The sequence below is a fragment of the Paroedura picta genome, chromosome 2 (genome assembly GCF_049243985.1).
Source record: "Paroedura picta isolate Pp20150507F chromosome 2, Ppicta_v3.0, whole genome shotgun sequence".
Lineage (NCBI taxonomy): Eukaryota > Metazoa > Chordata > Lepidosauria > Squamata > Gekkonidae > Paroedura > Paroedura picta.
Window position 1 is genome coordinate 142,903,665 of NC_135370.1, and position 12,621 is coordinate 142,916,285.

General features: G+C 45.7%; 2 protein-coding genes across 8 annotated transcripts in view; one reads left to right on the forward strand and one right to left on the reverse strand.

Moving 5' to 3' along the window:
• STRN3 (striatin 3) overlaps positions 1-10,455 on the reverse strand; it is a 62,232-nt gene extending 51,777 nt beyond the window's left edge. Inside the window, exon 1 of one of the 4 annotated variants that reach the window (XM_077323020.1) lies at positions 9,810-10,454. In XM_077323020.1, coding sequence (XP_077179135.1) covers positions 9,810-10,199 — 390 coding nt within the window. In that variant the 5' untranslated portion in view covers positions 10,200-10,454. Of the gene's footprint in view, positions 1-9,809 lie in introns of all 4 variants that reach the window. The other 3 variants (XM_077323022.1, XM_077323023.1, XM_077323024.1) reach the window with 3 other exon arrangements.
• The window catches only part of AP4S1 (adaptor related protein complex 4 subunit sigma 1), a 32,823-nt gene continuing 29,508 nt past the window's right edge, over positions 9,307-12,621 (forward strand). For 2 of the 4 annotated variants that reach the window (XM_077323025.1, XM_077323029.1), the window contains exon 1: positions 9,540-9,709. The gene's annotated coding sequence lies outside the window, so the exon portion shown is untranslated. Of the gene's footprint in view, positions 9,480-9,539; positions 9,710-10,589; positions 10,889-12,621 lie in introns of those variants that run through there. The other 2 variants (XM_077323026.1, XM_077323027.1) reach the window with 2 other exon arrangements.

Consider the following 12,621-nt stretch of genomic DNA (forward strand, 5'->3'; position numbering starts at 1 on the left):
TCTAGAGCAGTGGTTTTCAACCTTCCTAATGCTGCGACCCTTTAATACAGTTCCTCATGTTGTGGTGACCCCCAACCATAACATTATGCAAGTGTTCTTTCACAGAGATTAAACCAAAACTGACCAACAGCATGAAGATCCATTGTTCATGGATGTATATAAATTGATTTTTTCCCTGGGGCTTCTCAATTCAGTTCTGCCTCTTGTCCCACCATGCTGATCTCATTCTTTTCTGCTGCTCCAGACAGACAAACACTCTATCTCGATCTACCCCGCAAGGCTGTTGTGTGAATGGCTACATTCAGTCACCATGCTAAACAAATGCTTTATATAGAAAGTGTTTTATGGAAGTCCAGTTTAGCGTGACATCCGAAAGATAGTGATTCACCAAAGAGCTGTAAATCAGGATTCCTAAAAATCAGGAACCCACATACCACTTGCATCACTGATGCAGTGATAAAAGAAAATCTTGCTATTGTTGCTGTAGTAAGCTTTTATTAGCCACAAACAAACCAGATATTGGTTCACTTCAAGCACAAAGCAAGCTATGGATTATTGTACATCATTTGTGAAATCAGGATCCTGCTCACAGATGATCATTTCCATCCTCATTTGTTTTGACTAGCCTTTAGCAACAGCTTCTCCATCCTTCAATTGAAAAATCCAGCCTGCTTTGCAAGACTAGCTAAAGTGCAAATTTTCTCCATGTCACCAACTAATTTAACACTGGCTAGCAACACAATGAGGGCTAGAAGCCAAACTCAAAAAAGTCCATGGTTCACCTCTTATCTTTCCCGTTTTTCAAATTCACCCTTCCTCACCCCAAATTGTAGGAATACAGCCATACATATATATAGTCTATGTTAATCAGGTATCCCCTCCCAAAGTTCTATTGCACATTTGGCATCCTAATTCTTCATTCTGCCACTAAAATTCATCTTGTACTATAATAATGGCAAGGCGCCAGCTGGATAGAGGCGGCTTGGCCATTCTTCTGATGGTAAACCTGTTGGCTGCATTCAACGTGGTCGACCACAAGCTCTTGGCTGTCATCAGTATGAAGATGACATCCAGCTCTATCTCCTCATCGATTGCCGCCTGGTCTCCTTGCCGGAACCATTCGCTAGATGTTTCGAAGCCGTAGCTAGGCGGCTCAAGCAGAAATGCCTGAAATTCAACCCCTCCAAGATGGAGGTCCTATGGCTAGGAAGGAATGGGGTAGGTGAGGAAGCACGTCTATCCGTCCTGGCAGAGATGTATCACAATACCATGCCACTTGCCAGGAAATTGGGGGTGATCCTTGACACCTCCCTTTCTATGGAGGCACAGGACATAAGGATAGCCGCAAGGCATTCTACCAGCATCCTACCTGTCCTCACAGCACCTGACTATGGTGATCCACATGATGGTCACCTCCAGAATTGACTTCTGTAACTCACAGTACACCGGCCTGCCCTTGTCTCTGACCCGGAAATTGCAACTGGTACAGAATGCAGCTGCTAGGGGCCTCACAGGAACACCTTGGATGGCCCATATCCAGCCTGTGCTGAGGCAGCTGCACTGATTGTCAGTTGCGGCCTAGATCAGGTTCAAAGCTTTGGTTTTGAACTTTAACGCCCCCTTTGTGGTCTGGGACCTGCATATCTGAGGGACTGCCTGCTGCCTTATGCCCCCTGCAGGGCCTTATGTTCTGTGGGTACTAACTTACTAGTGATCCCACCTCACAGGGTGTCTCTGTTGTGGGGAGAGGAAAGGGAAGGCAACTGTAAGCCGCTTTGAGCCTCCTTTGGGTAGAGAAAAGTGGCATATAAGAACCAACTCTTCTTCTAACCCGTCATGAGACAGTTTTGCTGATAGTGGAGAGCAATAAATCTAATAGCCTGATGTAGTGGTTAGGAGTGTGGACATAATCTGGCGAGCCGGGTTCAGTTCTGCATTCCCCACAAGCAACCAGCTTGGTGGAAGAGCGCCATCTTGCAGGCCCTGAAGAAGTTAGTAAGTTCCATCAGGGCCCTGATCTCTTCTTGGACCTTGTTCCAGCAGGTAGGAGCCAGGACTAAAAAGGCCCTGGCTCTGGTGGAGGCCAGGCATACTTCCTTGGGGCCCAGGCCCCTCGGCTGGTTGGTGTTAACTGATTGTAATGCTCTCCAGGGGATGTATTTAGATAAACTAGCCCTCAGATACACAGGGTTCAGACCGCATATAGCCTTGAAGGTCAATACCAAAATCCTGAACTAGATCCAGAATTCCACTGGAAGCTAGTACAGTGGCCACATGACTAGTCTTACACACACACGTTCTTCCAACATTTGTTAAACATTTATTGGGTGATAGGACCATATATGGTCATGTAAAAATTAAACAACCCATGGCCAATTATGGTCCTGGAGGGGGTGGGAAGGGGGAAGAACCCCAGGTGGATGTCTAGACAGCTATGTTTCCCAGCCATATTCTGCATGATTGCACCACTTCTGGGGTTTCTCAAAGCCTGAAGAACGTTTCGGGGGTTTCTCAAGGGTAAAACATTTGAGAAAAGCTAGCACAACACTCTATGAGTAGCGTAGGCGGAGAAGCAGTCCCTCAAGTACTCAGGGCCCAGGAGGGCATATGGCCTTGAAGCTGATTGCCAGAACCTTACGTTTCTGGTAGGCAGTGAAGTTGTTACAGCTTAGCAAGTTTCAAAACATGTAATGTCTCAAGTCTTTAACTCAGGTCTGTGCCATATATATCTACTGACTTCTATTTATGCACTGTAAGTAGTAATAACTATTTTTAATCTGCAGACCACTGTTCTGTTTATGCCGATTTCCAATCTTCTGTGCTTTAAAGACAGCTTCATGCTTGTTTGTTCTTTTTTTTTTTTTACAAGATCCTGTAGTGATGTCCATGTAATTACTTTAAAGGTGTTCTAAATAACCATTTCATATACCTGCTTGAGTAGCACTTGTAGTACCACTAATATTGACTGCAATATTAGTTGCATGTATTATAGTGGTCTATAGCAGTGGTCCCCAACCCCCGGTCCAAGGACCAGTACTGGGCTGCAGCTTCTCTTTGTCCTTCTCCCCAGCTGCTGCCTTGGGGGCTGCCCTGCCACTCTGCCGCAGGCTCACCTTTGGCTGGGGCTCCCCCTCGGCGTGCCACTGACGGGAAGTCAGGGGCGCCAGTGAGAAAGCAAGTAGAGCAGGGGTTCAGGCGGTGGCAACGTCCCTTGGCAAAAGACTACCTCTCTCCCTGGGCCTCAGTAAAATTATCAAGCGCTAAACCGGTCCCAGGTGATAAAAAGCTTGGGGACCACTGGTGTATAGTGTTTGTATGTGTAATCCGCCTTGAGTCTCAGAAAGAAAGGTAGATGATAAATGACATGTTTTCTTTGGATTTGTCTAACTCATGATCCCCAACATGGTACCAATGGGGGCTGACAACTTTCCACGTCTCTAAGTATTTTTAGAGAGGTGGTCCTTTTGTCCAGTAGCGCTTCTGATTGGCTGTGCAGTTTTAAAAAGGTTTTTTTAACAGCTGCCACCACAGTGTGATTCCTGTAGATGAATGCAAGAAAATGTTTTAAACAATGTTAATTTTAAAAGGCATTCAATTAGAAACAGCTTCTGCTTGCAATACTGAAGAGTTACTATTAGCGTTATGTGGAACTTCACTCCCTGACATTCCGCGGTTGGCCTCACTTTTTTGGCAGACTTTTTTTTCCTGTAATTTTTCTGGCTACAGGTGCTTACTGAGACCACGGCTGGAACTGAATGGACTACTGGGGACACCTTAGGACCTGAATATATGTGACAGGATTTAAAAAAAAATATTTTCATTGAAGTAGCAGACCTTCATGCTATATCTCATACTACTTTTGAAACTATACTTAGTTTCATGGAATGAAGGGTATCTGAGAAGTACAAGTTCAAAGATCATTTGGGCATTCAAAACTTCCTGTTGTTCTTTAGAGTAGCGATCCCCAACCTGTGGCCCGTGGACCACATGTGGCCCTTCGACTAATTGGAGGTGGGCCCCGAAGGACGCCTTCCCCCCCCCCGGCCCTGTAAAACACTTCGGGTGTCATTGTTTCCCATCACTCCCAGATGGGACTATCTCGTTGCAGAGGAACAAGCTCAGGGTTCCCATTGATTTGTCATTGTCATGAGTTAAAATTTCCATGAAAATAAAATGTTCCTTATGTTCATTGTTGTGGCGTGTCTGTATCTTATTTTGAAGGGATGTTTAAACATTACCATAGCAATCAGAGAGTGTTAGGGCAGTGGTTGAGAGTAGAGGAGTAAACTACCCCCCCCCCCCCCCCGGGCCTCAGTAAAAGGCATTGAGTGGTCCCCGGCGCTAAAAAGTTTGGGGACCACTGCTTTAGAGCACAGTGATGACACATCACTAACCAAGATTTAAACAATGGCTCAACACCTTCACCTATTGTAATATAACACTGATTAAACTGGAATTATCCTCAATCCATTTATTTTCCAGTTCTTCCAACATTGGTGCAATCCTTGGCACAGAATGGATTTTCTTAAACTGATAACAAAAATTAAAGAAAAACAGAATAAGAATTGTTATATAAAACTAGCAGGAAATCTGTTTCTAATGTCTTATTTGTTAGTAATCTTATAATTGTTACAAAGCTTCCTTCTTACTACAAGATGTTCAGATCTGGCAGCTGCAAAAATGTTTTGACTTCTATTCTCATTATTGCTTTGGTCCTTTAAAATTAAACATCAACTTAATTGGATTTTCCTAATTATATATTATAACACAGAGAAAATTAATTTATATTCTTTTAGACTTTACTTTGAATGACTAATGCAGCAGAGTTTTGCAATACATTTTACCAATACTTGATTTGGTATTTTAGAACATTTACTGTTAATTAGAAATGCAAATTCTATTAGTACCTCCATATTTGCATCCTATATTCTTTCTAATAATTGTAGTCATTTGATTAAAAATTCAGGATCAACTGTTAATTTTTGTTGTTGTTCCATATCTAAACACAAACAATTAACTCAGGTTAAAGTTTTCAATTAATTTGGAAAAACTCATTGAACATTACATATTTAATTGACTTCAATTTGGCATATTTGATGCTCTAGATTAATCAATTTAATAACTGTTTGGTTATTAAACAAATTTTATTATAAATTATAGGCTTATTTCATTAATTGCTCAACTAAAATAATAAAACAGTTAATTATCTCAATTACCATCAGAGCCAGTTTGGTGTAGTGGTTAGGAGTGCGGACTTCTAATCTGGCATGCCAGGTTCGATTCTGTACTCCCCCACATGCAACCAGCTGGGTGACCTTGGGCTCACCACGGCACTGATAAAATTGTTCTGACCGGCCAGAACTACCACTGCCCCTAGGAGCTCCAGCCATGGCCCTGGTAGAGCCGCCAGGGTGGCTAGAAGAGAAGCGGACTTCCAGCGCCTACCCCCCCCCCGGCCCTCTCCAGGCCTTGGGTGGCCTTTTTGGCTAGTTACCCATATTCACCCTTCTGCTGGTGGAGTTTCTGGTGATGCAAGTGGCTCCATCAGCACTAGATAATATATTTGCCCCAGAAATAACACATCTAGATTAGATTACTGCAATGCACTTTCTGTAGGCCTGCCCTTGAAAACTGTCCAGAAACTTCAATTGGTGCAGAATGCTGCAGTCAGAATGTTGACTGGAGTGAACTGTGTGGACAGTATCACCCCAGTCTTAAACCATCTACACTAGCTCCCATTGTTTCCAGATAAAATTCAAAGTGCTGTTGTTCAAGATGCTGTTGTCCCTTAAAATCCCTATATGGCTTGAGACAACTATACCTGAAGGATTGCCTAACCTCTTATGACCCTACCAGAACGCTGTGGTCAGATTCTGAGGGCCTGCTCTGGGTTCTTCCGTCTTCTGACATTAGGCAGGTGGTAACCCAGAAGAGGGCCTTATCTGTTCTGGGACTCATCTGACTCCTTCTGTTGACATCTTCAGCCAGCTGGTAAACACTTTTTCAATTAATTTGGAACTCTCTCAATGATTCTGTCCTTCCTGCCTCTGTTTTAATTATTTTTATACATTTGTATGTATGTTTTAGCTCTTGTTTAATTTCTTTTTACTTATGTGGGAGAAATCTTTTGGTTGTTTTAAGGGTTTTCAATATGCAATTATATCATGCAATTTTAATTTGTTAGGTGTCTAATCTAACATTGTATAAATCTTGTAAATAAATAATCCCCCAGTATAGTGATATTCGATGCCTTGGCAGGTAAGCAAGCCACACCTTGAAGGGTGTGGACACTTTTTCAGGAACTTGAGTTACCAGTAATGTGTAAATGAAAGGCAGGTGGTGGAATTACCATTCGAGAAAGTCACAAGCCAGTACAGCCGCAAGTCTTCAGTGGGGGGGGGGGGGGGGGGAGAGGTTACCAAGGCACTGATTGGGGTATTTCCTGCATGTTGGAACAAGTTGTTATCTGTGCCTTGGTACTTCCCTGACAAAGGCTGCTTTCCTGTAGACTGAGGCTTCAGTATGCATGTCTTGGATTACATCTACATCCCCATTAAGCCACAGATAAGATTCACAACCAGCAATGCAAAACATTATTTATTTGTGGAACACTGGTATAAATAATAATTTATTAAAATGTTTGCTATGAAACACAAATCTTAAAATCTAAACTTGTAAGAGCTGTTTTATACACTACTTTTCACTACCTGAAGGAGTCCCAAAGTAGCTTACAAACAACTTCCCCTTCCTCACCCCATACCAGACACCCTGTGAGACAGGTGGGACTGAGAGAGCTCTAACAGAACTGCATTGCAAGAACAGTTTAAAAGAACTGTAACTATCCTAGTCACCCAGCTAGTTGGATGTGGAGGATTGGGGAAATCAAATCCAGTTTTCCTAATTAGAGTCCGCCACTTTTACCCACTACACTATGCTGGCTCTCAGAGAACACTATAATTATTTATATGGAATATATATATATATATATATCACATATATATTATAGTACTAATAATCTGTCTAGCTTTAAATTTTAATTTTTTGGGTTGAATCACTTCCAGACTAGACTTCTTTAACTCGCACTATGTGGGCTTTCCCTTGTATCTGACCTGGAAATTGCAATTGGTGCAAAATGTGGCTGCTAGGATCCTCACAAGGTCATCTTGGAGGACCATGTCCAGCCTATGGATAGGCAGCTGCATTGGTTAACAGTTGGCTTCTGGATCAAGTTCAAGGTTTTGATTCTGACCTTTAAGGCCTTCTGTGGCCTGAGTTTCACTTATCTGAGGGACTACGTGTCTCGTTATGCCCCCCACAGGACTCTTCACTCTGCGGGTATGAATTTGATGGTTGTCCACGGCCGCCAGGAGGCACATCTGGCCTCAACCAGGGAAAGGGCCTTCTTGGTCCTGTCCCCAACCTGGTAGAATGAGCACCCGGAAGAGCTGAGGGTCCTGACAGAGCTATCTGCATTCTGTAGGCCTGTAAGACAGCTCTTCCACCAGCCATTTGGTTGAGGCCAGGCTAGAAAGATTAGGTCCCTCCATCTATAGGTCCCCAGGCCGGACATTGCCAGTAAATACCCTCTGGGGTGATGGTGACTGCTGTGGTAGGATATGAGGGGATGGGATGGGGGAGTTTTTTGTAGATTGCTTTTTGTAGATTGTTTTTCACTGCCAATAAGGTTATATGTATTGGGTTTTATGTGGATTTTAATGTTCTTATTGCAAACCGCTACAAGCCAGCTGGGCCAGGTGTGACGGTCAACAAATACAAGTATAAATAAATCCTAGACCCATAAATCATTATAGTACCTTAAAATTGTCAGGGGTTGAACAAAGTTATCAGTATAACAGGTCTGCTTTAGGAGTCTTTATACAACAATCTCCATAATTCAACACTGGCCTGTTTTAATCTTGCTTTTCATGGTCCTGTTGGTACATTGTGGAAATTTCAGTCATTGGTTTGTAAAAAAGACTGGGATAAAATAACTGGCAAATAAAAACTCTACTATCAATACAAAGTCTTTTCAGATATCATGAACAAATCTCCTTATTAATGAAGAACAACATCTTAACGTGTTATTTTACTCAAATGAGTCCTCCTCCACTCAAGCTTGAAGTGTAATTAAATGCTTCCTGTTCTGGGAAGCCTTCAATCAAATTCCAATTTGCTATGATATCCATGCAGATGCTTGAAGAAACCTATTTCCACAAATTGAGCCTCAAAGCCTCAATTTCATACAAGTACAGAAAATCTTATTAAACAGTAGATCAACATAAAAGAAGAAATTCTTGCTCATCTATCACAAAATTCTGTGCAAACAACTAGCTCAGTAACTCTTACAGTTTTACATATCTCACAGTGTTGGCCCACATCTTTAAAACAGCACACTGTAATTCCTCTCTTTCCCAGTTAAGAAATTGAGGCTGAGAGATTATGGAGCCTTAGGAAAGTCACTGCAAGTAAGTGACAGAGCCAGGAGTTCCAGGTTAAAATCTAGCTTCCTTGAATCTGCTGAGACAAACAGCGCATCATCTACTTTTAAGTATGTAGCATCAATATCACTAGCTACAAGTTTAGTGGTGGAAAAAATGATTATTATAAGTACCCATTTGATTGATATGCCTGCACAAAGCTTAATCACAGAATACTTATTATAGAATCAGTAGAACAGTAGTTAGATTGCCAGACCAGGGCTGGGGAGACCCCACTCAGTCACCACAGATCTCAGGCAACCTGAGGCCAATCACTCTTTCTCTGTGTAAACCATCTCACAGGATTGTTGTGAGAATAAAACAGGGAAGGTGTGAAGCATGTTCCCTGCACTGAGTTTCTTCAAAACTTTATTAAGTTTCTTGGGGAAAGAGAAGAATTAAAACAAGAGAGACTCCAGTTTATTTGTACATCATTAAAAGTCTTACAAAACGTAGCATAAATCCACCAGTTACAAAGAGATATGCCAGTCTTTACACCTATCATTCCAACATGGGCAACCATCCAGGCACGATGCAACAGCAAAACATCTAATGCATATTAGGCGGGGAGCCACAATCAGTCTCACCCTCTTGACAAGCCTGTGCATAATGTATGGATCTGACAGTCATGCTTCCTTCTAAAAGGTGTGAAGAAACCACTAGACTCGCATTTAAAGCGAAGTGAAAAATAAGTCCTAAAAAGGAAATAACGGGTCCTTACATTTAGTGCCCCCTCCACGGGTAGGTGTGTGAAAGTGTCACCCACGTGGGCACCGAGGGGAGGGGGCACGCCTCCTACCGCTTACCAGAAAGCGGGCCCCTTACCAAGGGTTGCCACGATCAGTGTGATTTGCATGCCCTTAATTTTCAGAGCAGGCCACCGGGATGCCACCAGAGGCGATGAGCAGGCTGACGGGGGAAAGGTCCGCTGTGCTCCAGTGACATCCCTCCTAGCCCGAGCAACTCCGAGACACCGCCACAGGCCGAGAGAAACACTGCCGCGTAAGATACGCCAACTGTCAGGCGGAACCCGGCCCAGGCCCAAGGAGAAGGTGGCCACACCGCCGCGCCCCCCCCCCCCCCAGCCAGCCCCGCTTGACAGGCCCGAGCCAGGCAAGCGCCATGCTAGAAACCAAAATGGCTGCCCCAGGGAAGGCAGCCCAACCCCGGGAGCCGCGAGGGGGCCGTGCCCAGTGACGCCCGCTACGCCTGCCGAGACCCGCCACACACAGGTAGCCGCTTCCCCTCGGCCCCCGCCGCCCAGCGCCCAGCGCCCGACCCCGCAGCCCGGCCTTCCCCCGTCATTGTCCCCGGCCGCCGGCTGGGCCCTACCTGGAGCTCGGCCCTTTCCACCTCCCAGTGGGCGCGCTCCATCTCGAAGCGGGCCCACTCGTGCTGGATGTAGTGCAGGATCCCCGGGATGGTGTAGTGTTGCGGCCGAGAGAGTTCCGACGCGCCGCCGCCGCCGCCGCCGCCGCCCGGCCCCAGCGCTTCCTGAGCGGCCCCCGGCGGGCCTTGAGGCGGCGGCTGCTGTTGCTGCTGCTGCTGCTGCTGCTGTTGCGGCGGCGGTGGCGGCGGTCCCCCTCCGCCGCCTGGCCCCGCGCAGCCTGCGCTGAGCATTGGCAAGTTGGCGCTTCCTGCGGAGGGCGGCAGCGGCTGCTGCGGAGGCCTCGGCGCTGCCCCGGCCACGATCCCCCCGCCGCCTCCGGGATGTTCGTCCATTGTCTGCGGGGAGTCGCTTCCCTGCTCTCCTGCCTGGAGGATTCCTGAGTCCGGGCGGGGAAGGAGGGAGCGGGACCGGCCCGCGCAGGAAGGCCGAGGCCCCGCAGGCGAAGCAACAAGCCGGTGTCAGAGCAGCGCCGACCCACAGCCGCCGCCGTTACTGCCGCCTCCGGCCGCCATTACAATCTCAGCTCCATCATCGGCCGGACAGATTCACTCCGCTGGCTCACCCACCCACTGGAAGGCCGGGGAGGGGGGGGGGGCGCGGGGCATGCTGGGAAAAACACCCGCCTTGCGCGGCGCCCGGACTGTTTGGTTGTGCGCAGGCGCGCCAATTGATTGACGAGCGCCGAGGGAAAGAGCGGAATGCTGTTTTGCGTGCCATTTTAGCAGGGGGAGGAGGAGACGAGACACCCCAAATCCTCTGTTACGGTCCCGTTTCTTTCTCGTGACGTGCTGTGGGCAAGTTGGCGGAGGATTGGCCAAATAGGACCCAAGTAGCTCCTGTTTCCCGAACCTCATATTAACTACCACCTATTTCGGCTCACCTGTGCGGCTCCTAACACGCCTTCTGTTCTCCATGAATAGTGTTTTCTTGCTTCGTATCTGAACTTCTTGGAAGTTCCCCAGAGAGTCCCACGTAACTTCAGATATATCCGCTGGAGTTTTTTGTTTTTTTAAAAAATAAGGTAATGCTAGATCCTTTTAAGGGTGATCCCTGGGATTGGGTTTCAGGACGGGGATTTGAGGTGGATACTGGGGAGGGCGGGGTTTGGGGAGATGAGGGACCTCAGCGGGATATATAAATACCATAGAAAGTGGCCCCTAAAGCGGCCTTTTTCTTCAGGGGAATTGATCTCTTATGTGGAGATCAGATGTAATTCTTGGACATCGCCAGGCTCCAACTGGAGGTTGGCAACCCTACAGAACATAGGAAGTATAATAAACAGGAGTGCATGTACAGAGTGCCTCTCCCCTTTGTTGCGGTTTCAAGAGGTGATCTACAGGGAAGCTTTGCCTTCTGAAACCTGTAATAAATAACAGCTAATGATAAATTTTCCACCTCTCATTAATGCCTAATCTACTATTTTATCCATTTAGATTTGAGTCCTGTAGCACTTACAGACCAACAAGATTTTTTGGGTTTAAGTTTCCAAGATTCTTATCCAACAGTGCTTTCCCTATCTATGGGGTAGAAATTGACACATCCCACCTTACGAAACTTCCCTGCAATGGGATTTTTTTTGTAATGTGCAGAAATACTTTCCCTATTGCACTTCCTTTCATTTTGATGGTGTTTAGATAATGGCCCCTTTCTCCCCTCAGCCTTTCAGTGGGCTGCAACTGTTTTCCTATTCCGTCAGCTCTCTTAAAATGGTCTCCCTGATAGTGGGTTGTGCCAGCAAAAGATTCCTGGCATTGTAGCTACATTCCTCACGTGTCTACAGCTGACTACTTGAGGCTGAGGAGCGGGCAACTTCCCCCACTATGCATAACAGACACGCACCCCCCCCCCCAATGAGGCACACTCTTGACTTTACTACTCCTCTAGTGATTACACTGTCACCCAAAGTGGCAAGGCAGCAAATAGAAACCAGAGTGCGAACAGTTAGCAATGTAGTATCAAATTACTACTGTGAGTATTGGATTAAATTAAGAAAGGCTATCTTCTACATAAAGGAGGGAGAGATTTTTCAAGAGATCCCCCAAGGGAAGGTATGGAAACTCCATCACTGGGATGTTTTAAATGAGATCAGCCAGCCAAAGGGAACATGCCTTCTTTGGCCTTTGATAGACGACTCAGTCATCCCTGCAGGCCCTAACTGTCTTAAAATGAACAGCCATGAATAAGAATATTTTATATGTACATTGTAAAACAAAGACAGGAGCTAGCTGATTTCTCTGAAGGTATGGAATTAAAATATGGAAGCACAGTGTTAACAATCTTGACGTTTTTCTTTAACTCTGATATTGTCACAATAAGTCATAATATGTAATCTACTAATAAGTAAATCCCATTGAAAATTAATACTCTGAAGCAAGAAGTAGGCTCTAAGGCTGCTGTAATGAACCAGTTGCCCACAGCTAAGTGCTACACCCAGTGTGGTGCCCATAGGCACCCTGGCACTCGCTGAACCTTCTCTGGTGCATGCCAAGTGTTTTTAGAAAGTGGTCAAAGACAAGTGGGACATTTTCCCAGTAAGGGCAGGGCTGCTGAGTGGCCATTGGAGATTTTATTGCCTGTGCAGAGTTAATTTAGCAGCAGCTGTTACCACAGCTCAGGGAATCTTCACTGTGTGACTGAAGGTAAGCTACAGCAGTCATTTTGTGGCTGCCTCCACCTCCTGCAGCAGAAGTTTTGTGGCTGCACCCCCTTGGTCTCTTGTCAGAATTCCAAAGGTGCTCACAGGCTCAAAGAAGT